At 44.2% G+C, this 27952-nt stretch overlaps 1 protein-coding gene across 9 annotated transcripts in view; it reads left to right on the top strand.

Moving 5' to 3' along the window:
• The window catches only part of LOC137370942 (ADP-ribosylation factor-like protein 15), a 368243-nt gene that overhangs the window by 10014 nt on the left and 330277 nt on the right, over positions 1–27952 (top strand). For 5 of the 9 annotated variants that reach the window (XM_068032883.1, XM_068032867.1, XM_068032876.1 and 2 more), the window contains exon 1: positions 3733–3852. The exons of 1 other annotated variant lie outside the window; for it this stretch is intronic. In XM_068032883.1, the coding sequence (XP_067888984.1) occupies positions 3799–3852 (54 nt within the window). In that variant the 5' untranslated portion in view covers positions 3733–3798. Of the gene's footprint in view, positions 1–3732; positions 3853–25810; positions 25915–27952 lie in introns of those variants that run through there. 3 more of the 9 variants (XM_068032842.1, XM_068032835.1, XM_068032849.1) reach the window with 2 other exon arrangements.

Raw genomic sequence — 27952 nt, 5'->3', positions numbered from 1 at the left:
AATACACCCAGTAGCGTAATTGTACCTCTGTCTCTTGGCTCGAATCAGAGAATGATTTTATTAGCACAATGTTTAAAATTTGTTCTTTTATTAAAGCTGCAGTGCCCTATTATTAAACTGTGTGTGCCATATGACACTCAAGTACTCCCTTTATTTGATTCCTGACACTAGCAGAAGCTCAGAGCAAAGATGAACATCATGTATGTTCATTTTATAAGATTAAATGACATTGTTGAAAAATACATTTTAAAGCAATCAATCTTCATTTGGGCACTACTTTATGGTGCAGTGCAATTTATTTTTTTTAAATGTTATTTTAATTTAATTGACGCAAAATACACTGACTGTTTGTTTATTATACAATTCCGAAAAGGACACAAACACCCATTAAAAATAGAAGTGGAAAAATAGATTGGAAACAAGTTCTATTAAATTAGATAAATGCTTTAATTTTTCCTGCTTTTCTCTCTCCTATTGTTTCCCCAAAGGAGCTGTTTGACATCACATGAACTTTTAACTGTGTGGGTGGACTAATCCGAGCACTGGATTGTTGGCATCAATACTGCTGCAATAACCTCTGACAGATGCATTTGCAGTAGAATGAGCATCCTGTTTTTTTTATATATCCTTTTTTTAAAAAAAAATACACTCTGTAGGAAAACAGTGTCCTGATTAAAATGGAAAATATTGACACTACAGTGGCAGTTGAGATTAAGAGTTATCCTGGGACTCAAATGTACCCATCTGGTTCTGGACAAGTCACTTTGCATTTAGAATGGGTGGGAGGGTAGAATCTGTGGTCCTAATGTCATTTTGCATTATGGGAGATAATTAAGTTTCTCTATCATGTGATGTGTGACCTGTTATTGGTTAACGCAGATTTGAAATTCATAAGCTTGCCACATTTTACAAAATTGGGCATCCATGAGGTACTGCGGGCTATCAGCAGAATTGTATTCCATCACAATCGATAATCACCTGACCTAGCACATCCTTCATTCCTCCATTGCCATTAAGCCAGATGACCAACACTAACTCGATGAAGAGTTTAGGATAGCATCTTCCCTACAACTGATGTCTGGCTAACCGGCCTCTCATCTAACCAGTTATAAAATCCAATCTGCTACCTTTTGCCGAATGCCATACCTCTTAATCTTGTCCAATAGTCTCCTGTGTTAAGCAACATCTTCCTCTCTGTCAATGAGGGTGGCAGGCTGGCTCACAGTTGGAAAGGTATGTAGGAACATAGGAAAATGAGACCGGGGTCAGGCATTCAGTTTCACAAATCCTTTCTGTCATTCAATTAGATCATGACTGATTTCTGTGCTTAAGCTCCATTTACCTATTGCAGCGTCATATCCCTTGTTAGCCTTACCTAATGCACAATTTATTGAAAGCAGTCCTGAAAATTTCAGTTGACCCAGTGGCCACAGTCTTTTGGAGGAGAGAGCTCCAAATTTAATCACAAAATTGCTTCCTGATTTCACTCCTGAATGGCCCAGCTCTAATTATAAGACTATGCCCCTTTGATCTAGAATCCATCATACCAACATAGGAACAGGAGTAAGACAGTCATTCCCTTTAGCTGCTTTGGCATTAAATCAGATCATAGCTGATTTGTCTTAACTCCATCTGCCTCCCTTGGCTTTGTACCCTTAATACCCTTGATCAACAAAATCTATCAATCTGAGTGTTGAAATTTTTAATTGGCCCAACCTCTACAGCTTTTTAGGGGAAACAGAGTTCCAAATTTCTATTGCCCTTTGTGTGAAGAAGTGCTTCCTGACATCAGCCCTGAGCAGCCTAGTTCTAATTTTAAAGTTGAATCAGTGTTTGCTCCAGTTTCCTGGCCAATATTTATCACTCATTCAGCATTCTGAAAACAGGTTGTTTGGTCGTCATCATATTGCTGTTCACAAATTGACTGCCACATTTCCTACAATACAGCGATGAATACAATTCAAAAATACTTCATTGATTGTAAGGCACTTTGAGCTGTCTGGTAGTCATGAAAGGTGGTGTATAAATGCAAGTTTAGATTAGAGATACAGCACTGAAACAGGCCCTTCGGCCCACCGAGTCTGTGCCGACCATCAACCACCCATTTATACTAATCCTACACTAATCCCATATTCCTACCACATACCCACCTGTCCCTATATTTCCCTACCACCTACCTATACTAGGGGCAATTTATAATGGCCAATTTACCTATCAACCTGCAAGTCTTTTGGCTTGTGGGAGGAAACTGGAGCATAGGCAGCGCTGGCCAGGCTGGCATTTTATGCCCAATCCTCATTGCCTTGTACAACTGAGTGGCTTGCTCAGACACTTCGATGGCGCAACTGCCTTATGAAGTTAATGTGGGACTGGAGTTGCAAATAGGTCAGACTGGGTAAAGGTGGCAGATTTCCTTTCCTAAAAGAATTTAGTGAATCAGTTGGGTTTATACAACGTTTCGAAGCGCTGTCATCTTTTACAAATATACCTTTTTTTTTTCCCCACCAGATTTAAACTGAATTCAAATTGTTAAGCTGCATTGGTGGGATTTGAATTCACTTTGGTCCAGTAATGTAGCCCTACTCGGGGCTAGGAGTGACTGAAATGGACAAGCCTTGAGTGAGGTGGAGACTGACAATGAAATGGGGTGGAATAGACAGCAACTGTCAAGGGATGGAGTCTGACACTTAAGAGCATATGAAATAGGAGCAGGAGTAGATCATACTCTTTGAGCCACCTTCGCTATTCAGTACGATCATGGCTGATCTTTGGCTTCAACTCCACTTTTGCGGTTGCTCTCGATATCCCTTGATTCCCTGATAGGCCAAAAATCTGTTTATTCCAGCCTTAAACGTATTCAACGATGGAGGATCCACAACCATCTGGGGTAGAGAATTCTAAGGATTCACTTTTTGAGTGAAATAATCTCCTAATCTCAGTCCTTATCCTGAGACTGTGCCTCTGGCTTCTAGATTTTCCAGCAAGGGAAACGACCTCTGTCTACCCTACCTAACCCCTTCAGAATCTTGTATGTTTCAAGACGACACATTTTTTAAACTGGAGAGATCTGTACCTCCTCAAGACAAGTATATCCTTCCTTGAATATGGAGACCAAAACTACACACACTATTCCCAATGTGATCTTACCAAAGTCCTGTACAACTGGAGCAAGACTATATTCTTGTATTTTGATCCCCTTGCAATAAAGGCCAATATGTCGTTTGACTTCCTAATTGTTTGCTGTACCTTGCATGAGTACAGCAAAGGCCCTCTGAACATCAATGTTTACAAGTTTCACTCCTTTTTAAAAAAAATATATATATTTTCCATACTTACAAGCAAAGTGAATAACCTTTTCCTTATCCATATTAAACTATATTTGCCACCTGCTTTCCTACTCGCTGACCCTGTCTATATCCTTTAGTAGCCTTTTCATATTCTACTGGTAGCTTACATTCTGACCGAGCTTTGTATCATCAATGTTAGATACATTACATTCTGTCTTTTGGGTCTAAGTCGTTTGTAAGTAGCTGATACGCAAGTGATCTGTGCAGCACTTCACACGTCCCAGCCTGCCAAGTTGAAAATACCCATTTAGCCTTAGTGTGAAGCCTCCGTTCACTCGAACAGTTACCCCTGGATCCACTGAAAACCTGACAGATGGGGAAAGGGGAGGGACATGAGATGGGGGTGGGGCGAGGCAAGGGGAGGGGCGGCTCCGCGCCCCGCCCCTAATCGAGGCGGTTGGGTCGCCGCCGCTGCCGGTTTCTGCAAGAGGCGGCACCTGTGTTCGGGGATATGGGCCAGTGTTTGGAACTGTCGGCTGCTGTGTGTCGGATCGGCGTCTACTCGGTAGGAGCGCATCCCGAGTCGGGGCATCACTGTCCGCTGGTGGGGATTTGATTCAGTTTAGGATCGGGGCCGCGGGTTCTCAGATGGGTCAATGGCGAGCGGGGATACCTCGAGCCTGCGGGTGGGATCGGCAGTGACCACACCGGCCGTAGGGTAGGCCCGGACCCGCTGAGTTTGATCAGGTCACTGAGGCTCTGGTTAACTTGTGTTAAATACAAGAATATTCCCGTTTCCGCTTTCCTTCTACCCCCACAGCCCGTCTCCGCCTTCGTCTTCCCCCCCCCCCCCCATGTCATTGTCCTTCTCTCTTTCCCCCCCCTCCCCGTGTCATTCTCCTTCTCTTCCCCCCCCCCCCCGTCTCTGCCTTCGTGTTGCCCACCTCCCCATGTCATTCTCCTTTTAACCCCCCCCCCCCCCCCACCTAAGGTGTCATCCCCCTCCACTCGTGTCATCTCATTGAGGTGATCTCATTGAAGCATACAAAATTCTTACAGAGCTTGACGCGGTTGATGTCGGAAGGATGTTTCCCCTGGCTGAGGGGTCGAGAACCAGGGGGCACTCTCTCAGAATAAGAGGTAGGCCATTTAGGACTGAGGAGGAATTTCTTCACTCAGAGGGTGGTGAATCTGTGCAATTCCTTACCCCAGGGCGCAGTGGCGGCTCAGTCTTTGAGTATGTTCAAGACAGAGATCGATTTCTAGATATTAAAGATATCAAGGCTGATGGGGATAGTGCGGGAAAATGTTGAGGTAGAAGATCAGCCATGATCTAGTTGAATGGCGGAGCAGGCTTTTTAAAAAATTCATTCAGATGAACTTAGGGCTTGGATTAGTACCTGGGAGTATGATGTTATTGCTATTACTGAGACTTGGTTAAGGGAAGGGCATGATTGGCAACTAAATATCCCAGGATACCGATGCTTCAGGCGGGATAGAGAGGGAGGTAAAAGGGGTGGAGGAGTTGTATTACTGGTCAAAGAGGATATCACAGCTGTGCTGAAGGAAGGCACTATGGAGGACTCGAGCTGTGAGGCAATATGGGCAGAACTCAAATAGGAAGGGTGCGGTAACAATGTTGGGGCTGTACTACAGGCCTCCCAACAGCGAGCGTGAGATAGAGGTACAAATATGTAAACAGATTATGGAAAGATGTAGGAGCAACAGGGTGGTGGTGATAGGAGATTTTAATTTTCCCAACATTGACTGGGATTCACTTAATGTTAGAGGTCTAGATGGAGCAGAATTTGTAAGGAGCATCCAGGAGGGTTTTCTAGAGCAGTATGTAAATAGTCCAACTCGGGAAGGGGCCATACTAGACCTGGTGTTGGGAAATGAGCCGGGCCAGGTGGTTGACGTTTCAGTAGGGGACTACTTTGGGAATAGTGATCACAATTCCGTAAGTTTTAGAATACTCATGGACAAAGACGAGAGTGGTCCTAAAGGAAGAGTGCTAAATTGGGGGAAGGCCAACTATACCAAAATTCGGCAGGAGCTGGGGAATGTAGATTGGGAGCAGCTGTTTGAAGGTAAATCCACTTTTGATATGTGGGAGGCTTTTAAAGAGAGGTTGATTAGCGTGCAGGAGAGACATGTTCCTGTGAAAATGAGGGGTAGAAATGGCAAGATTAGGGAACCATGGATGACAGGTGAAATTGTGAGACTAGCTAAGAGGAAAAAGGAAGCACACATAAGGTCTAGGCGGCTGAAGAAAGACGAAGCTTTGAAAGAATATCGGGATTGTAGGCGCAATCTGAAACGAGGAATTAAGAGGGCTAAAAGGGGTCATGAAATATCTTTAGCAAACAGGGTTAAGGAAAATCCCAAAGCCTTTTATTCATATATAAGGAGCACGAGGGTAACAGGAGAAAGGATTGGCCCACTCAAGGACAAAGGAGGAAAGTTATGCGTGGAGTCGGAGAAAATGAATGAGATTCTAAACAAGTACTTTGCAACGGTATTCACCGAGGAGAGGGACATGACGGATGTTGAGGTTAGGGACAGATGTTTGATTACTCTAGGTCAAGTCGGCATAAGGAGGGAGGAAGTGTTGGGTATTCTAAAAGGCATTAAGGTGGACAAGTCCCCAGGTCCGGATGGGATCTATCCCAGGTTACTGTGGGAAGCGAGAGAGGAAATAGTTGGGGCCTTAACAGATATCTTTGCAACATCCTTAAACACGGGTGAGGTGCCGGAGGACTGGAGAATTGCTAATGTTGTCCCCTTGCTTAAGAAGGGTAGCAGGGAAAATCCAGGTAATTATAGACCGGTGAGCCTGACGTCAGTGGTAGGGAAGCTGCTGGAGAAGATACTGAGGGATAGGATCTATTCCCATCTGGAAGAAAATGGGCTTATCAGTGATAGGCAACATGGTTTTGTGCAGGGAAGGTCATGTCTTACCAAATTAATAGAATTCTTTGAGGAAGTGACAAAGTTGATTGATGAGGGAAGGGCTGTAGATGTCATATACATGGACTTCAGTAAGGCGTTTGATAAGGTTCCCCATGGTAGGCTGATGGAGAAAGTGAAGGCGCATGGGGTCCAAGGTGTACTAGCTAGATGGATAAAGAACTGGCTGGACAACAGGAGACAGAGAGTAGCAGTGGAAGGGAGTTTCTCAAAATGGAGACGTGTGACCAGTGGTGTTCCACAGGGATCCGTGCTGGGACCACTGTTGTTTGTGATATACATAAATGATTTGGAGGAAAGTATAGGTGGTCTGATTAGCAAGTTTGCAGATGACACTAAGATTGGTGGAGTAGCAGATAGTGAAGGGGACTGTCAGAGAATACAGCAGAATATAGATAGACTGGAGAGTTGGGCAGAGAAATAGCAGATGGAGTTCAATCAGGGCAAATGCGAGGTGATGCATTTTGGAAGATCCAATTCAAGAGTGAACTATACAGTAAATGGAAAAGTCCTGGGGAAAATTGATGTCCAGAGAGATTTGGGTGTTCAGGTCCATTGTTCCCTGAAGGTGGCAACGCAGGTCAATAGAGTGGTCAAGAAGGCATACGGCATGCTTTCCTTCATCGGACGGGGTATTGAGTACAAGAGTTGGCAGGTCATGTTACAGTTGTATAGGACTTTGGTTCGGCCACATTTGGGATACTGCGTGCAGTTCTGGTCGCCACATTACCAAAAGGATGTGGATGCTTTGGAGAGGGTGCAGAGGAGGTTCACCAGGATGTTGCCTGGTATGGAGGGCGCTAGCTATGAAGAGAGGTTGAGTAGATTAGGATTATTTTCATTAGAAAGACGGAGGTTGAGGGGGGACCTGATTGAGGTGTACATAATCATGAGAGGTATAGACAGGGTGGATAGCAAGAAGCTTTTTCCCAGAGTGGGGGATTCAATTACTAGGGGACACGAGTTCAAAGTGAAAGGGGAAAAGTTTAGGGGGGCTATCCGTGGAAAGTTCTTTACTCAGAGGGTGGTGGGTGCATGGAACGCATTACCAGCGGAGGTGGTAGACGCGGGCACGATAGCGTCTTTTAAGATGTATCTAGACAGATACATGAATAGGCAGGAAGTAAAGAGATACAGACCCTTAGAAAATAGGCGACAGGTTTAGATAGAGGATTTGGATCGACGTAGGCTTGGAGGGCCGAAGGGCCTGTTCCTGTGCTGTAATTTTCTTTGTTCTTTGTTCTTTGTATTCCTGGGATGTAGGCGTCACTGGCCAGGCCAGCATTTATTGCCCATCCCTAATGCCCTTGAGAAGGTGGTGGTGAGCTGGCTTCTTGAACCGCTGCAGTCCATGTGAGGTAGGTACACACACAGTGCTGTTAGGAAGGGAGTTCCAGGATTTTGACCCAGCGACAGTGAAGGAACAGTGATATAGTTCCAAGTCAGGATGGTGTGTGACTTGTAGGGAACTTGCAGGTGGTGGTGTTCCCATGTATTTGCTGCCCTTGCCCTTCTAGTTGGTAGAGGTCACGGGCTTGGAAGGTGCTGTCTAAGGAGCCTTTGTGCTTTGCTACAGTGCATCTTGTAGATGGTACACACTGCTGCTACTGTGCATCGGTGGTGGGGGGAGTGAATGTTTGTAGATGGGGTGCCAATCAAGCGGGCTGCTTTGTCCTGGATGGTGTCGAGCCTCTTGAGTGTTGTTGGAGCTGCACCTATCCAGGCAAGTGGAGGGTATTCCATCACACTCCTGACTTATGCCTTGCAGATGGTGGACAGGCTTTGGGGAGTCAGGAGATGAGTTACTCGCCTCAGGATTCCTAACCTCTGACCTGCTCATGTAGCCACGGTATTTATATGGCTACTCCAGTTCAGTTTCTGGTCAATGGTAACCCCTAGGATGTTGATAGTGGGTATGGTAATGCGATGGTAATGCTGTTGAATGTCAAGGGAAGATGGTTAGATTCTCTCTTGTTGGAGATGGTCATTGCCTGACACTTGTGTGGTGCGAATGTTACTTTCCACTTATCAGCCCAAGCCTGGATATTGTCCAGGTGTTGCTGCATTTCTACACTGACTGCTTCAGTATCTGACGAGTCCCGAATGGTGCTGAACATTGTGCAATCATCAGCGAACATCCCCACTTCTGACCTGATGATTGAAGGAAGGTCATTGATGAAGCAGTTGAAGATGGTTGGTCCTAGGACACTACCCTGAGGAACTCCTGCAGTGATGTCCTGGAGCTCAGATGTTTGACCTCCAACAACCACTACCATCTTCCTTTGCGCTACGTATGACTCCAGCCAGCGGAGGGTTTTCCCCCTGATTCCCATTGACCTCCGTTTTGCTGGGGCTCCTTGATGGCATACTCAGTCAAATGCTGCCTTGATGTCAAGGGCAGTCACTCTCACCTCACCTCTCGAGTTCAGCTCTTTTGTCCATATTTGAACCAAGGCTGTAATGAGGCCAGGAGCTGAGTGGCCCTGGTGGAACCCAAACTGAGCGTCACTGAACTGATTATTGCTCAGCAAGTGCTGCTTGATGGCGCTGTTGATGACACCTTCCATCACTTTACTAATGATTGAGAGTAGGCAGAGGGGGCGGTAATTGGCCGGGTTGGACTTTTCCTGCTTTTTGTGCACAGGACATACCTAGGCAATTTTCCACATTGCCGGGTAGATGCCAGTGTTAGAGCTATACTGAAACAGCTTGGCTCGGGGCGCGGCAAGTTCTGGAACACAGGTCTTCAGTACTATTGCTGGAATATTGTCAGGGCCCGTAGCTTTTGCAGTATCCAGTGCCTTCAGTCGTTTCTTGATATCACGCGGAGTGAATCGAATTGGCTGAAGTCTGGCATCTGTGATGCTGGGGACTTTAGGAGGAGGCCGAGATGGATCATCAACTCGGCACTTCTGGCTGAAGATTGTTGCAAATGCTTCAGCCTTGTCTTTCGCACTGAATTGCTGGGCTCCCCCATCATTGAGGATATTTGTGGAGCCACCTCCTCCAGTTAGTTGTTTAATTGTCCATCACCATTCACGGCTGGATGTGGCAGGACTGCAGAGCTTAGATCTGATCCGTTGGTTATGGGATCGCTTAGCTCTGTCTATCGCATGCTGGTTACGCAGTTTGGCACGCAGATAGTCCTGTGTTGTAGCTTCAACAGGTTGACACCTCATTTTGAGGTATGCCTGGTGCTGCTCCTGGCATGTCCTCCTGCACTCTTCATTGAACCAGGGTTGGTGTCCTGGCTTGATGGTAATGGTGGAGTGGGGGATATGTTGGGCCATGAGGTTACAGATTGTGGTTGAGTACACTTCCGCTGCTGCTGATGGCCCACAGTGCCTCATGGATGCCCAGTTTTGCATTGCTAGATCTGTTCGAAATCTATCCCATTTAGTACGGTGATAGTGCCACACAACACGAAGGACGGTATCCTCAATGTGAAGGCGGGACTTCGTCTCCACAAGGACTGTGCGATGGTCGCTCCTACCAATACAGTCATGGACAGAAGCATCTGTGGCAGGCAGATTGGTGAGGACGAGGTCAAGTATGTTTTTCCCTCATGTTGGTTCCCCCCACCACCTGCCGCAGACCCAGTCTAGCAGCTATGTTCTTTAGGACTCGGCCAGCTCGGTCAGTAGTGCTGCTACCGAGCCACTCTTGGTGATGGACATTGAAGTCCCCCACCCAGAGTACATTTTGTGCCCTAGCCATCCTCAGTGCTTCCTCCACGTGGTGTTCAACCTGGAGGAGTGCTGAGTCATCAGCTGAGGGAGGGCGGTAGGTGGTAATCAGTCGGAGGTTACCTTGCCCATGTTTGACCTGATGCCATGAGACTTCATGGGGTCCGGAGTCGATGTTGAGGACACCTAGGACAACTCCTTCCCTATTGTATACCACTGTGCCACCACCTCTGGTGGGTCTGTCCTGCCGGTGGGACAGGACATACCCGGGGATGGTGATGACAGTGTCTGGGACATTGTCTTAAGGTATGATTCCGTGAGTATGACTATGTCAGGCTGTTTCTTGGCTAGTCTGTGGGACAGCTCTCCCAAACTTGGCACAAGCCCCCCAGATGTTAGTAAGGAGGACTTTGCAGGGTCGACAGAACTGGGTTTGGCGTTGTCGTTTCCGGTGCCTGGGTCTGGGTGAGCTTTGCTGACATCTTGCCCTTCCACCAAGACCTTCCCAGCCAAAACCTGCACGAGGTGAGCCTGCCATGCTGGTCTGGGCAGATGTGGAGGGATGAACCTCAATAAAAATGCATTTCAAGTCCTCAACAGTGGAACTGATGGATGAATGAGGCATATGTACATCAACGGCTGTGAAAGTGTGTGAAGGCGCATGAAGGCTGCAGTGAGATTGGCACTCAGCAGTTATCATGGCTTGCCATGCCATTCGGTAAAGATTTCCAACCCATCAATATTGTGCGGTTGTCCACTGTCGCTGACTTCCTCACCTTAAAAGAAGGCACGTGCAGACCTCTGCTATGAAAAGTCCTATGGCGATGGGCGGGTGACATCGGAGATAGGGCTGTGAACCTGGAGGTCTCTAGTCACAAATCTGCACATAGGTGGTGGTTGCCTGATGGTTGATGAGCTCTTGGAATTGGGACAGAAGTAGCTCTCTGGCAACATCATTCACGACTGAGCAGTTTTTTAGGGTCCGCTCTGCTCACCTGACTTGAGGAGCGAGCTAAAAAAGGTGCCCCAAATATAGGCTGTTCCAAACTGTCCTGACCAGGAAACTGCATCTGGTGGGAACACTACCCTTTCCGTTCAGAAACACACACAAGCAATAAAATGCATTAATTTCTGTGTTTGGAATGTATGCACCCTTATGGAGAAGCAAAACCGTGAATGCCCTGAAAGGAGAACTGCCATAGTTTCTGGAGCTTGCGAGATATAACATCGATTTTGCATCTCTCGGTGAAACGTGACTTCCTGCAGAAGGTTAGCTTAGAGAGGACGGAGGAGGATACCCTTTTGGAAGGGGAAACCAGAGGAGGATTGTCGCATCCATGGAGTTGGGTTTGCCATCAAATATAGAATCGGAGATATGTTTATAGAAATTCCAATTGGCATTAATGAGCAGCTGATGACACTAGGCCTTCAACTCAGTGGCAACCAATGGGCCATAATCATCAGTGCTTATGCTACCAAACTCTATTCTAATGATGAAATCAAAGAGCTTTTTTATGCAGATCTGGGTTCTGTATTGGCAAACATCCCAAAACCAGACATACTGATTCTACTGGGAGATTTTGATGCCAGAGTTGGGTGCAACTACACTGTCTGGAAGGGCACCATCGATAAAGAAGGCCAACGGTCTTCTCCTCCACGCCAAGTGCACTGAGCATGGGCTTACCATCACAAACACATACTTTCGTCAGAAAGGTAAGTAATAAGACAAAGTGGAACACCCCTGATCCAAGCATTGGCACCTCCTGGACTATGTCATTTTCCAAGCCTGGGATAGGAAGGATGTGCACCCGAGCCATGTGGGGTGCAAACAACTGCTGGACAGACCACATATTTGTATGCTGCACCATGAGCATGCGCCTGGCACCAAAAGACCGAAGGTCCTCAAAGAAATTCAGGAGAAGATTTAACATCCACGTTCTCCAGCAAATAAAAACAAGCAAACAATTCCAGGAGCCACTTTCTTTCCATCTTCCTTTCATGCCCTGCTGTAGAGTTCTACATCTGCACTTTTTATATAGCAGTGAATTAGAAGTGATCCATTCTCTTCAACTGAACTTTCAAACGAGAGAGATGTGCAAACCCCTCAGGCTTGCAACCAACGGGAACTTGACTTCCAGGAGAATTCAACAGGTGTGTGTGTGTGTGTGCGTGCGTGTGCACATGTGATTGTGACGATTTTGGGATACAGTGTATTGATCAATAAACATATGTTCTGTTTTAAATCTACAAGAAAACCTGTTGCTGTCTATTTGTTTATTTGACAAATAAAGCACAAAGGATTTCAACCCTATTAATAAAACAGACTTGCTGCCGTTCGGGTGGGAGTTCAACAAACCTCACCACGTGGCCATAACACCTGCCAGACGTCGTCCTCGTTTCGAGGGACTAACGACAACCAACGACGACTGGCCACTGCATAGACTTAGAGTATACAACTACTTCTTAGTCAGTCCCTCGCGATCGAGGATGATTTGCTTCCACTCTGATTGGATGGATTCTGAGATGGCTGAGAAGTCCAATGTGTGATCTGCAGATTCTGCCACATGAGGGGCAGGTGGCTTGAAGGGTCAGGTAGATGAGTAGTTTGGAGGTTTGTGCGCTCCCTCCAATGTCTCGACTTTGCCTCCGCGTGTTCCCGATGAAGTCCCTCGAGGTGTATGATGTGTTCCTGCATGAGCTTTCTCCATCAAGGATGGGCACGAGCCAGGAGTTCCCATGAGTTGAAGGGGATGTTTGATCTCTTCAGGTATACTTTTAAGGACATCTGTAAAGCGTTTCTGCTGTGCACTTGGGACTGTGCTGCCACGAGCAAGTTCCGAGTAGAACAGCGGTTTCGAGAGTCTGGTGTCAGGTATGCAGATGACGTTCTGCCCAGCGGTGCTGGTTTTGGGTGATTAGTGCCCTGATGCTGGGCAGGTTGATTGGCACAGGACGCTGCTGCTGGACCGCCTTTCTTGCAACTAGTTGCGGAAGATCTTGTGGAGGCACCTCTGGTGGTACTTCAGTCACAGAAGCATATAGGAGCGCAGGGATCACTGCTGCCCAGTAAACCATGATTTTAGTCTCGGGTTTGAGATCCTGCTTCTCAAATACTCTGTTCCTCACTTGGCTGAAGGCTAAGCTAGCACATTTGAGGCTATGATGAACTCCGTCGTCTACGCTGCCTTCACCGAGAGGAGGCTCCCAAGATGTGGAAAATGGTCCACATTTTCCAAGATTTCACCATAGATCTTGCTTGACGGGGAGATGTTGTGGTGTGAGAGCTGGTTGGAAGAGGGCCTTTGTTTTCTGAGTGTTTAGTGAAAGACCTATTTTCTCAAGCTTTGGAGAAGGAGTTGATAAGGATCTGGAGTTTAGTTTCAGAGTGAGCGCACGCGCAAGCGTCATCTGTGTACTGAAGCACAGCGACTGAGGTTGGAGTGATTTTGGTTTTAGATTGAAGGTGGCGTAGGTCCCGTCTGTTCTGTAGATTATCTCCATGTCTCCTGGTAGTTTGCTGGAGGTGAGATGTAGCATTACACCGAGGGGAAAGCAGAGAAGAGGGTTAGGATGCGATGACACAGCCTCGCTTGACCCCAGTCTTGACTGAGCTCGGGTCTGTGGTGATCTTCATTGCATGGCAAATTTGAAGAAAAATGCAGGGAACAACGCCAACCGCATACATGGCCGCCTTTGACTCTGTCGATTGCGAAGACTTATGGAGCATCCTACTCAAAATTTGGCTACCCCTAGAAGTTTGTCGCCATCCTCCGTCTACTTCACACTGACGTGCAAGCTGTGATCCTCAGATCAGAACCGCCACAGACATACAATGTTTCAGGTCTGGTTCTTTTCATCAGAACTCAAAAATGTCCCAGACCTGAACTGTTGACTGTTTCTCTCTCCTCAGCTGCTGCCAGGCCTGTGGGGTGTTTCCAGCATTTTCTGTTTTTATATCAGGATAATTTTATCTGGGAAACACCAACTTACATTACTATAGCACAGTTTATGTAGAAAAGCATCCCAAGATGCGATACAAAGACACTTTTTAAAAGCATGCTGAGCTGGAAAAAAAGTAGGAAGGGTTACCAAAAGCTTGCTGAAAGAGGTGGTTTTTAATATGTGTCTTAAAAGAGGAGGGGAGGGGTGTGTTTGAGGACTGAGTTCTAGAACATGGGACCTAGGCAGCTGAAGAGGTGATCGGTAGTGGGGGGGGGGTTGCGCAAGAGGTGAGAGTCAGAGGAATGGAGAATTCGGGTGGGAAAGTTGTAGAACCGGAAGAGGTTACAGCAACAACCAAAATATGGAGCAAAAGCTTGACCAAAGAGGTAAGTTTTAAGGAGCGTCTTAAAGGAGGAAAGAGAGGTGGAGAGATCCAGAGAGGGAATTCCAGAGGTTAGAGCACAGACAGCTGAAGGTATGGCCTCCAATGGTGGAGTTGGAGAAAGGGAAGAGTAAGATGATGAAAAGATTTAAACACCAGGATGCAAACTTAAATTTGAGATTTTGGGGACTGGGAGCCAACATTTGTTAGCAAGGACTGGGGTAATAGGTGAGTGGAACTGGGTGGATATGGGCAGCAGAGTTTTGAATGAGCTGAAGTTTACGTTGGATGGAAGATTAAGGCAGGCTAAGAGAGCATTAGAATAGTTAACTCTGGAGATGACAAAGAATTGGATTTCCAGGATTTTGGCAGCAGATGGGCAGAGGTAGGGGCGATGGGGTGATGTTACAAGCGTTGAAGTAGGTGGTCTTTGTGATAGAGGATATGGGGTCGGAAGCTCAGCTTGCGTTGAATAGTATGCTGAGGTTGCAAACAATCTTGTTAAGCCTGAGACAATGCTGGGGAAGGGGATAAAATCAGTGGCAAGGGTACAGAGTTTATGATGGGAGCCATAGACAAAGGAGGGAGTCAAGTGAGGGGAGCTACATCTGGGTCTCATTAGTGTACATGCAGAAGTTGACCCCATATCTACGAATGATGTCACCAAGGGTTATCATGCAAATGCTGGGAGGACAGGATAGATCCTGGAGTGTCTCCAAAGGTAATGGTGTGTGTGGGAAGAGAAATCTTCTGAGCAAACTAGTCAGTTTTCTTTCCTGTAGGAAAAGTGTCCCATCTCGGTTTGGTATTTCAGTTTACCCTAGTTGAAGTCACTAAGAGCCCAGCTGGCACTGAATCATGGAAACAGGAGTCATATTGTACAATCATGATACGATGCCTGTTTCTGTGCTGTATCTCAGTCATTTCTGGCACTGAAGGCAGCCATTCGGCCCATCGAGTCCAAGCCAGCTCTGCACAGAGCAGTGTATTTACACCTAATCTGTACTAATGCTTTGTCTTTCAACACACCATTAACATATTGTTTGCCTTTGCTCCATGACCTTATGGTCAGCTATGTGGCCTTGTCCAATGGACAGAGGATGAATTCCTTGAATGTGCTGAGCCTTGGAAGGGAAAGGAAAATTATTACAAAGTTTAAATCTTACTTTTTCAGCAGGGTACAGCAACAAACTTTTTGAACACATTTTTGAAACAGAACATTCCACGCAGAACATATGGAGGAATTTGCAAGTTTTGATAACTTCGAAATTTGGTAAATGGAGGTCTACAGACTCATTATGGGACAGAAGGAGGCCATTTGGCCCATTGAGCCTATGCTTGCTCTCTGCAGAGCAATCCAGTCAGTCTCATTCCCCTGCTTTATGCCCAAAGCCCTTCAATTTTACTTCCCTCAAGTACCCATCCAATTTCCTTTCGAAATCATTAATCGTCTCCGCTTCCAACACCCTCCTAGGCAGCGAGTTCCAGGTCATTACCACTTGCTACATTTAAAAAAAAAAGGTTCTCCCTCACATTCCCCCTGCATCTCTTTCCCAAAACCTTAAATCTGTGTCCCCTAGTCCTTGTACCATCACCTAATGGGAACAACTTCTCTTTTTCTTATTGTAAATATCCATCATTGTATTTGATAAGTTATAATTTTTGCTTTATTGGAATACAAAGATCTAAAAATAAATGAGGACCTTCCTTCAACCTTTTTTGAGGGCTGCAGTAGAATTTAGCATTACTATAAAATGGAGTAAATTTCTATGATTGCATAGCAATAGACCATTCAGTTTAACTGTCTCTGCTAGATTTTGTACTTGCAAGCCTCCCGTCATTCTAATTAATTATCCACGCAACCCTCGTTGTCTACTACCTTCTCTTGTGTATGCATCCAGCCTCCCCCTTTTATGCATCAATGCTTCAATTATTTCATATAGCAGCGATTCCATATTCTTATCACTCTGTTCTCCATCTTTCCTCATGGGCTAGATCAGGGGCTGCAACCTGCAGCTCCTGAGCCGCATGCAGCTCAGTAAGGTCTCCCGTCCTTCACTGATCGAGCTCATTTTGATAATTAAATGGCTTTTTTCGTTAAACTTTTATTAACATTGTATTTGTGAGGAAGTATTCAATTAACAACTTTTTTGTCAATCTTTCAAATGTTGGGATGTGCCTCTGTATTGTTTTTCCATTAATATTGACGTTTGAGTAATAGCATTGCGGCTCTTAAGATACTACATTTTTGACATATTTAAAAAATGGCTCCTCTTGTTATTAAGGTTGCTGACCCCTGGTTGATACAGATTATCTGTTCCTATTGGCAGAAGGGTTGAGAACCAAAGGACACAGATATAAGGTGAATAGTAAAAGAACCAACGGCGCTATGAGGCGAAACTTTTTTATGCAACGAGTGGTTAGAATCTGGAAGGCACTGTCTTGAGAATGTGGTGGAGGCAGTCAGTCGTGGCTTTCAAAAGGGAATGGGATAAGCACCTGAAGAGAGAAAATTTGCCCCTCTATGTTTAGAAAATAAACATTCCATTTATGTGGCTAGTCTCTGTTTAAGATGAGCTCCAAAGTTGGCTACATTTTTAATGATTTTGGACTTGTCTGTCAGGTTACTTTTGTAACAAATAAGCCACTCGTGAATTTCATCAGCAACAAGAACTTGCATTTACATATCACCTTTAACATAGTAAAACATCCCAAGGTGCTTCACAGGAGTATTATTGGACAATATTTGACACCAAGCCACACAAGGAGATATTAGGCCAGGTCTTGTTCGAAGAGTTAGGGTTTAGAAGTGTCTTAAGGGAGCAGAGAGAAGTGGGGAGGTTTTAGGAGGGAATTCCAGAGCTTAAGGCCTAGGTTGCTCAAGGCACAGTCACTAATGGCAGAGAGATGAAAACTGGGTACGCGCAAGAGGCCAGAATTGGAGGAGGTCAGAGATCTTGGGAAGATTGTGGGGTTTCACGAGGTTACCGAGATAGGAAGAAACAAGAGGCACAAAGGTCCATGTGCAGCTTGTGGTTTATTCTATAAAATACCTCTTAGTGGGATCTGTGTGAAATCTTGAACAGTTCTGTCTTGTTTGATCAGGTAGGAGTAGCCTTTAAATTAGGCATGCTACAAGAGATTTAAAAAAAATAGTTATGTACCTTTGCCCATACCGTCACATAGATTCTAATATTTAGTTTTATTGTCTTGCTACTTAGGAACAGATTTTAGAGGAAGCCTGAAACTGATTTTTTTTTTGTCTCCCCCCCCCCCCCCCCCCACTGGATTTATTTCTTTTTACTGAGCTCTTGTATTGCTATCATCTATGTGCAAGAGGTTAACGCCCAAAGCAATACAAAGTTTTCTTTCAACAGAAGGCCACCATCTTGAGCTGGTCATTTTATCTGCTACATTTACTTATCAGTTGTGCCCGGGAATATAGGAGCGGGAGTTTACTATTCAGCCCCTTGAGCCTGTTCAGCCTTTTAATCAGATCAGGGCTGATCTGTACCTCAGCTCCATTTACTCGACTTTGTTCTGTGTCTCATGACATTCTTACCTAACACAATCTGTCTCTCAGTCTTGAAAGTTTCAATTTACTCAGCATCCACAGCCATTGGGGCAGAGTGTTCCAGATTTCCACTACCCTTTGTATGAAAAAGTGCTTCCTGATTTCATTCCTAAAATTAGAACTGGGCCATTTAAGATTATGCCCTCTTGTTTTGGATTCCACCACCAGAGGGAATAGTTTCTAAGATGTAGTGATGTTCTGAAGTGCTAATTTTTTATTCAGTAGGTTGGGGGGAGGTATTATTTTCAATCTGAAAATTTTAATATATATCTTTGTTTTGTATACCAAGTGTAGGAAAATGTATATGTAACTGTATTAAGCAAGGTACTGCACTTAACATTCATCTGTGTAAGTAAAACCTCTTATTTGTTCAAAGTCTGTACCTCAAGTTGGTAAATTTATGCAGTGTGTGATTGGAGAGAAGAATTCATGTAGTTGCACATGATGTACAGAGATATGATTCTCTGTTAAGTTCCCTGGTTTTGTTATCATTCGCCCAGGTAATGGGCAAGAAAGGTGCACTACAGATTGTGGCATGAATGACAGTCTGCTTATGGGCATGATGGATGATACTGAAGGGAAGAGAAAATGTAGTACAAATAGCCAGAAATGACTTGCTTACAACTTCCATAGGCTTTGTAATTTGGTTCACTGATGGATATGAAAATTGTTTTTGACCGAAGCTGGTAGATATAAATTTCGAGGGAGCATTGATAACCTGTTGAAATGTGCACAAAAATTGATAAGTATCATTTTTGAGGAACAGGAATTTATTGAAGCAGAAATCATCCTGGAAAGGAAGGTAGATTTTAGCAAGCTCCCACAGTTTGTAGGGGGCCAGAAGGATGGGAGCCAAGTATATGTCCCATAAATTTTCATAATTTATTTTGTTTTCCCTTGTTCATTGCTTAATAGTTGAACACTAGAACAAGATTAATGTTGCTTTATCAAGGAATGGGAATGGATCTTGAGGATAATAGTTTCAGCAACGTAAAAGTACTGGACAGACTATGGTTTTCTGTTTGTCATCCCGGGCACATTACCACACTTTATCCAGATAAAATGGTTAATGAAAAGACTCTGGAAGGGACAGGGAGTTTGGGCTCATTTAAGTGATTTAAGGTACGAAAGCTAGAAAGAAAATCCAAGATAAAAAGACACAAAAGCATAATAGTGCCTAGTTACCATTTCTGTACATATTGTCTAAATCCTGATGGCTTTGATGATATCTATTTAGAGATTACATTGTTGTTGGATTTGTGTTGAATATTTTGACATCAAGGATCAAATCCTGTTACCGAGTTATGCCAAGTATACTCAAAGGCCATGGCCTGGATTTTAACTGCCATGTCTCCAGTGACAAATTTTGCTGGTGAGTTGTCTACCTGTGGCAGAATGAAGCCTGGCCAATTTTAATGGGCAGGTCTCATTTAACTCGTGCCAGCAAATTTCCTGCCTGAAACAGGTTCCAGGGGTGTCTAGTGAGGCTCTCACTTTCAGGTTGTCTGGGGCAGGAGAAGCCTAAACCTTCCGTATGGAGCACGAGGAGAACTCCTGCTCCTCCTGACTCAGTAAATGGGGGGAAAAGACTTACTTCAACCTTTTCTGGGGTGGATTCTTTTCTATCCTGGTTGACCTGGAGGGGAAAGCTGCAATAGCATCCTTGCTCAGGCCTGAGTCAAAATTGCAGTTGGGTTCTGATGACCTTATATATAAAGGACACTGCTAGCAATGGGCAGTGGCCATGTTTCATGCTCAGGAGATTGTGGACAGTGGGTTCTTGGTAGCTCTGGGCCAGGTCCATAACTTGTATGCCAAGTGGCTATCTGCCCAGTTTCCACTGGGTGGGGCAGTGTTACAATCACCCACCCCAAATTACTTCTGGAAGCAGTTTTCATGTTTTAAGGCCTTGATTTATTGGTGTTTTGTAACCACGCTAGTTCTGCCCTCGGAATATCTTGCTTTAGACATGATCTTAAAATTCCAAAATTCACTTCTCAATTTTGAGGTATTGGGCAGTTAGTTCATTGCAACTTGGGTGTGTTGTCAATTTTGAAGTCGAAGGACACGATGTTGTAAATGGTATGGACATTAAATGTTCTAGGCACTTAAATATACTGTGCATATTTCAGTAAAATTTATCCCTCCATGTATTCTTCTGGCAAGAGACCCTTAATTTGCCATTGGGATCTTTGATATCATTTGTCATGTTAATGAGATATATCTTGGTCCAAGATTTTCTGAGTTTGTGCCGTTTTTTTAATTGGTATTGACCCGTTCCCTTTCGTTCCTGTTCAAGAGGAGCTAGCCAGTATAACACCAGAATTCAGACTTTTCTGCCACTTTCATTTTACTGTTAGATTTCATCTTTCTGAAAATGTTCTCTTAGTACCATTCAATAGTCTATTTACCCTTTCTTGCCTATTGGATTGGGGGACTAATCCATTTCCATGATGAGAAGAATTTGGTCCTGGAGTGAAATAAAAGGGCTATCACATGATATATAACCAGTGGCATACTGAGTTGGTCAGACTGCCTTGTAGGAATTGATACTTGAGGCCATGTCTTGGCTTCATAGCCTTCTAGGTACCTTTCTGGCAGTGTAACTGTGTTGCTTTTGAAGCTACTATGAGTTTTTAATGTAACAAAGGAAATTTTGTTTTCAAGTTGACAGATGTCAGCATTAGGAAATTGACCACATTGAAGCTGCCTGTGATCATTTAGCATTCAAATTGCAACTTAGCTCAAAAGACTTTCTACGTCACTAACTAGTATTCATACAACTTTGAGTAAACAGAGCAGTAATTGCTCTAAGTATAGGACTATATTTTTTAAATTGTTCTCCTTTTAGAAATATCCTGGGCTGATGCACATTTCCTGTTGTTTTACAGTGTTGCCTATTACGATGCATGAAACTGGTAACTCGCTATGACTTTTTAAATTCGTTTTTGTGGGATGTGGGTATTGCTGGTGAGGCCAGCATTTGTTGCCCATTACTAATTGCCCTTGAACTGAGTGGCTTGTTAGGCCATTTCCGAGGGCAGTTAAGAGTCAACCACATTGATGTGGGTCTGGAGTCACTTGTAGGCCAGACCAGGTAAGGACCGCGACTGTTTTAAACTATCTTGAGTCTTGATAAATCATGCATTTTCCTTCAAAAATCGTTTTTGCATGAGCCCTGAAAATTAAAACTTCTTGCTCATCTGTAACCACAATACAATCTTCCATCTGTTGTGTGGTATAGATATTTGTTGAATATGGAAGAGAGGTGGTATAAATCTTGCCCATCCGAATACAACTTTTTTTGTTGAGATTAACCTGTTCCTGTTCAAGGTGTGCTCAGTGAGACCATTAACGTTAAAATGAGATATGAGCTCCCCAGACTAATTTAGAGAATTACACAAGATTTCACATTTTAACACTTATAATAACATCTAAACTAAAAGAAATTCCCATGAACTAAATAGTATTTTGTAAGCCGATATCCCAAATTACAAAGAATGGTATTTTCTTATTAAAATACTTGAAAACCTCACACCGTACTTGTACATTACACAGTCCTCTTTGATGGAGAAATGTTTGTGGTTAAAAGACCCAAGCTCCTCCAGTTGCAATGGGTTGGATCTCCCAGAACTTTTGAAAATCAATGTCCTCTTTGCTCAGTTCTCCGAGCACAGTTCAAGTCTTTGCAGCCTTTCGCTGTATCAGGCTTCCAAGTGCGGTTGTTCGCGCTATCACTCTCTCGCCACTGCTGGTTGTCTTCCTTTCTTACAGTCTGCTCTGAGGCTGCCACCACTGGTCATCTGTCTGCTTTTAGAAAAGCTGTTAAATTTATCTGGAATCAAAAGTCAATAGCTTATTGTCCTGCTCCAATATGCAAAGTCCAGAAGTCTGTTTTCACAGAGCCATATGGGCCTTTCTTTGTTTCCACATGGTAACAGCTGCCATGCACATTTGCATCCTCAGAATCACTGACTCCTTGTTTACGATCTGAAAGTATGGGTGAAATCCATTGTTCTTCAGATGTTACTCCTGCAGTCTCTGCTTTTGGAAAAAAAAGTATTTGATCTGTGTTCTCTGTTGTCCTGGTTACCAAGATTTCTGTCTTGACCTTGAGCGCAGAGTGGATGTGAGGTCATCTGACTTCTCAGACTCCATCTTAAACTTTTAGAAATCACAGTTTTAAAACGTTACAAAGTCCAATGTTCATAACACATTGGCACTCATGATGTGACCCAGGAGACACTTCCTTCTCTTTACTAGCTGCCTTCCCCAGATGTGCTGATTTTTTCTCTATTGCTTGGATGTTTCTTGAATAAGGACATAATATAAGAAATAGGAGCAGGAGTAGGCCATTCGACCCCTCAATCCTGCCCCTCCATTCAATACAATCATGGCTGATCTGCCCCAGACTTCAACTCCTCTTTCGTGCCAGCTCCTCATAGCTTTCAACGCCCCGATATTTCAAAAATCTGTCTATCTCCTCTTGAAATATTTTCAGTGATTTTAGCCTCCACAACTCTCCTGGGGTAGAGAATTCCAGACGTTCACTACCCTCTGAGAGAAGAAATTATTTTGCATCTCATTTTTAAATGAGTGTCCCCTTATTCTGTAATTATGTGCCCTAGTTCGAGATTCCCCCACTAGTGGAAACATCTTCTCAACATCTACCCTGTCAAGCCCCCTCAGAATTATTATTCTAAACTCATTTTTCTAAACTCTAATGAATAAAGGCCTGTTTACCTGTTTAGCCGTTCTTGATAAGTGAACCCCTTCATCCCAGGAATTAGCCTAGTGAATCTCTTTTGAACTGCCTCCAATGCCAGTATATCCTTTCTTAAATACGGGGACCAAAACTGTACACAACTACTCCCAGGTGCGGCCTCACCAACACCCTGTACAGTTGTGACGAGACTTCCCTATTTTAAAACTCCAACTCCCTAGCAATAAGGGCCAAAATTCCATTTGTCGCCTTAATTACTTGCTGCACCTGCATGCTAACTTTTTGTGTTTCATGCACAAGAACACCCAGATCCCTCTGTGCTGCACTTTTGTGAAGTCTCTCTCCATTTAAATAATCTGCCTTTTGATTCTTCCTACCAAAGTGCATGACCTCACACTTTGCTACATTAAATTCCATCTGCCAAGTTTTTGCCCACTCACTGAACCTATCGATAGCCCCTTGCAGATTCCTTATCTCCTCATCACAACATGCCCTCCCACCTATTTTTATATCAACAAATTTGGATATATTACACTCTACCCCCTCCTCCAAGCATTACCCCACAGGGATAGTAAATAGTTGAGGCCCCAGGACTGATCCTTGTGGCACTCTACTAGTTACGTCTTTCCAACCTGAAAAAGACCCATTCATTCAGACTTTGTCTTCTGTGAGTTAACCAATCCTCAATCCATGTTAATGCATTACCCCCAATACAGTGAGCAGTAATCTTTTATGTGGCACCTTATCGAATGCCTTTTGGAAATCCAAATACACTACATCTACCGGTTCCCCTTTATCAACTCTACTTGTTATATCTTTAAAGTAGTCTAGCAAATTTGTCAAACATGGTTTTGTGAAAGGGAAATCATGTTGACTCTGTTTGATTGCGTTAAGCTTTTCTAAATGTCCTGCTATCTCCCTTAATAATGGACTGTAGCAGTTTCCCAATGACTGATGTTAGGCAGACTGGCCTATAGTTTCCTGCTTTTTGTCTTCCTCCCTTCTTGAACAGGGGCGTCACATTAATGGTTTTCCAATCCGCTGGTACCCTCCCGGAATCCAGTGGGTTCTGGAATATTTCGACCAATGCCTCCACTATCTCTGCAGCCACTAAAAATAATACATCTCCTCATGTGGTAGTTTAATAATACACAGTTTTATGATGAAGTCTTCAAGTAATGTATGATACAGCAAGAAGGGGAATGTTTAGAAATCTTATTTGGCTGCTCAGCTACTACCTGTGGGGTAATGCTTTGAATAGTCATACCCTGAGGTAAATTAGAGATTGATTGTGATTGCACTGGGAACATTGTTTTTAACAACAGGAACTTGTGAAGTAGCAGTCCTGCCCACTGTCTTTGACAGAGTTGTGCCTAAAAGTGAGGCTGATGTCATCTGCACAAAATTGAGTGACTGGTTGGTGTAAGCTCTTTTTTATGTACTGCAGATCCACCTCAATTAACATGCTTTGGGACTTCTCTGTTGTTGAAGAAGGATCAAAACACCCTTGGCTTCTTCTGATTTGAAGTGATGTCTAGGCTAAAGCTGCACCGCCTGCACCTGGTTTTTAATGAGAATCAACTTGATCCTGTTTCTTGATAGGCTCACTTGATTTTTATAAATTATGAATATCATTGAGCCAAATGGGTACAAATGTGACATACTTGTTGAACTTGCGATTTACTTTTAAGTGTGGTAACTGACGGATTTTGAAGTGCAATGGACACAAGAAAAACAGAACGAAAAGTGAACTCAAATATTCAGCAGGTCTGGCAGCATTTGTGTAGAGAGAAACAGAATTAACGTTTCAAGTCTGTGACCTTTTCGTCAGAACTGTCAAAGGTGAGAAATGTAGTAGGTTTTGAGCAAGTGAAGGACGGGGGTAGCGGGGTGGTGGTGGAGAAGAACAAAAGGGAAGGTGTGTGATAGGGCAGGAGAGATTAAATGACAAAGGTGTCATAGAACAAAGGCAAAGGGAGTGCTAATAGTTGCAGTGAAAGACAAAGCATTAGCCCAGAGAGAGTGTTAATGGCAGAATAATGAGCAGCTCTGTCCAAAAGCACAAACATGAAAACAAGTTTAAGAAGGTTACATGGTGAAAAAAAACATTAAAAAAAAAAAGCCAGTCATGCTCTGAAATTGTTGAACTCAAAGTTGAGTCCAGGAGGCTGTACAGGTGCCTAATCAGAAGATGAAGGGCTGTACCTTGAGCTTGCGTTGATTTTCACTGGAACACTGCAGCAGGCTGAAGACGAAAATGTGGGCATGAGAGCAGGATGGTGAATTGAAATGGCAAACAACCAGAGGTTCGGGGTCATGCTTGCAGACTGAATGAAGATGTTGCGCAAAGCAGTCACCCAATCTGCGTTTGGTCTCCCCAGTGTAGTGGAGGCCGCATTGTGAGCAGCGAACGCAGTATACTTAATTGAAAGAAGTACAAGTAAATTGTTGCTTCACCTGGAAGGTGTTTGGGACCTTGGATGGTGAGGAGAGAGGAGGTAAAAAGGCAGGTATTACACCTCCTGCGGTTGCTTGGGAAGGGGAGGAGGTGTTGGGGGTGATAGAGGAGTGCACCAGGGTGTCACGGAGAGAATGATCCCTTCAGAATGCTGACAGGGGAGAGGAAGATGTGTTTGGAGGCATCATGCTGGAGGTGGCAGAAATGGTGGAGGATGATCCTTTGGATGTGGAGGCTGGTGGAAAATGAGGACAACTAAAAGTGATCAGCTCATGTATAGGAGGAGAAGAAAAACTGATATAAATTGTTCGAATTTCAAAAGAATAGATAAATGTGATGAGTAATAATTACTTATCTGTAATGCACTAAGTATACTCAGTTTGTTAGTAAAATTAATTAATATGGCCAGTGTGGTGAGTGTTAATGGCGCAGTACTTTGGAGATCTAAGTGGTGGATCCTGGATGTTTAACCTGCACTTTTCAATACTTTTTAACAGGGGTGGGGAGAAAAGAGAGAAGAAAGGGCTGGGAGAAGGAGGAAAGAGTTTATTGAATGCTACTGTTTCAGTGAGACAGCTATCCTGCTTTACTCTTATGTGTATCCTCCTGACTGTTCATCCTATTCAGTGGCCAATGGTCAGTGAAATTTGTCTTCCTCTTGGTTAACAGTGCCTGAGTGGGTGAGTGACTTGAAGGAGATCATCAACTATTAAAGCTACTTTCCTCCTCTTTTCTCTTCTGAAAACATAGAATATATCTTTTTCTCCATTTCTTTCTTTTCCTATAAGGTGAAATGCACAGCTGCTGAAGGATTCTGCAGGCAAATTGTACCCTATCTCGGGTCTGAAGGAGTCAATCATGTATGGATGTAATTCAGAGGGTTATCCCTCGGGTAAGAACTTGCTTTCCCCTCTGTTCCACCATTACTGTGACTGTATTCATTCTTTTAGGGCCCTTGGAATAGGCAGCTCTACCAACCTTCTAAAGCAAGGGAATAGCTAATTTAGGTGTTTAAACAGGAGCCCTGTGATGTCAGTGAGATCCTGATGCCATTTTAGGATTCAGCTAGGGGGTGTGTTCGCTGTGTGCTCTATGCAATAGCAGCTGGGGGTCCACCCCAAGAGGAGTTCAAAGGTAAGTATGTATTTATATTAATAGGGACAGGGGAAGCTTCTGTGGCCTGCACAACAACTTGGACTGCTACCCCTGCAAAACAAAGGTTTTCCAGACCCTGAGTTTGGTCAGGTAGGCTGATATTGTGGGGACCCCGAGTTGGTGGGCTACCCTAAGGTGATCATTTTTATGACCACGGCCCACTGACCTGAAGTTAATGAGGCCTGACTCTTAAATGGAATGGTTTTCCTTTGCAGCTATTGGGTAGCAGATCAAAAACTGCACAGATGGAAAATCTACTCTGTGGATTCTGCAGTAAAACCATCAAAACCCACTTAAAACTTAATGCAAATGTAGACTATTCTTACTCCGGTTGCTTTATTTTTTTTGAAAACTGCAAATCTTTGTATAGTAAATTGTACAACTTGAAAGAGGGGAAAAAGTGCTGAGTATGTTATATGAATAACTTAATGTTTAATATTGGTTTATATTTTAAAGACTGCTAAATTTGAGTTTTATGGTTAACGCCAATTTAAAATTACCGTAATTTTGTGTATTTGCTGCCAAATATAGTATAGTTGAGGCAGTCCATCAATTAGCTTATAAAGCACAGAACCTCAGTCTGTCCTTACACAGTAATCAGGAAGCTGTCAGACATGGCATAACCAGGTACCACAGGTCTTCCACTGAAGCAATGATGGGACTCTGGTAGAATCCCCATGCAATTTTGGATTACACTATTAATTCACTTTGTGCACCTTTTGCAGGACACATGGTAGATTTCCTGATCTCCCAGCACCTGTTCCATTTCTGCACGACTTCTTAGTGCCCAGAAATTATAATTTTGTCTTGTTGGTTGTAGAGGGGAAAAAGGTATAATCCTCTGAAGTACTGGTCAGGGATTTACTTAGATCTTTTGCTGGATCTGTACAAAACTCAACAATACAAGGCTGTTGAGCTAAGTCTCGTCTGGAACAGAAACCTCCAATTTAATGGATGAACAGAAGTTTCTATTTATGAACAACTTGCAGCAGGACAAAGCAAGAATTTTATGAAGTAGTTGCTGGGTCTGACATACTTGGTGCTACTGCCTACACGTGTGTTATGAGTTGCAATTTTTCATTTGCATGTATAACTGAACTATCAGGGCTATCGCTTCTCTGAACACCTCATGGCGAATGCTGGTACAGACACTTTGACACATGCTGCTGTTAATGCATAAACTCACTTCCCACATTTTTATACACTTGGTTGGTATAAACTAGGGTTAACATGCTGGCCAGAATCCGGCCTGCCAAAGTTTTCAATCTGGCCCACCAATCCTTCATTACTTGTGCACAGAAAGGGGTGAGATTGATTTTGTTACATTTGTGTCCCCCAGTTATTAGCAGTAAGTGAGCGGAGAGTTGGTGCAGTTCAGCCTGTGCCTGAACAGTCACTAAACTTCGCTTCCTGCAGCGAGCGGCAGTAAAGGGGTTGGGAGCGGGTGGGAGCAGAATGACGCTCGTGCGATTGACATGGAAGCTTATCAATCAAAAGTGCGAAGTTTGCCTGCGCATGGACCATCGTCGAATAGGAGCGTGGGTGAAGCGGGACCTGCTGGGAGGATTGGTGCCATGGGGTGGGGGGTGGTGCAGTGAGCATGCAGAGACAATGGGGTGGGGGGGGGTGGTGTGGTGTGAGCGCACAGACTTGCCGGGGTGGGGGGGGGGAGGGAGGGGGGAGGGAGCACATAGTGTTGGACAGTGGTGGGGGGGAGGGGTGGTGGCGTGCCACTAGGCAGAGACAGTTGGGTGTGGGGGTGTGAGCGCACAGAC

The sequence above is a fragment of the Heterodontus francisci genome, chromosome 1 (genome assembly GCF_036365525.1).
Source record: "Heterodontus francisci isolate sHetFra1 chromosome 1, sHetFra1.hap1, whole genome shotgun sequence".
NCBI classification, from domain to species: Eukaryota; Metazoa; Chordata; class Chondrichthyes; order Heterodontiformes; family Heterodontidae; genus Heterodontus; species Heterodontus francisci.
Note: the sequence above shows the minus strand (reverse complement) of the source record. Positions and strands in the feature narration are given on the sequence as shown.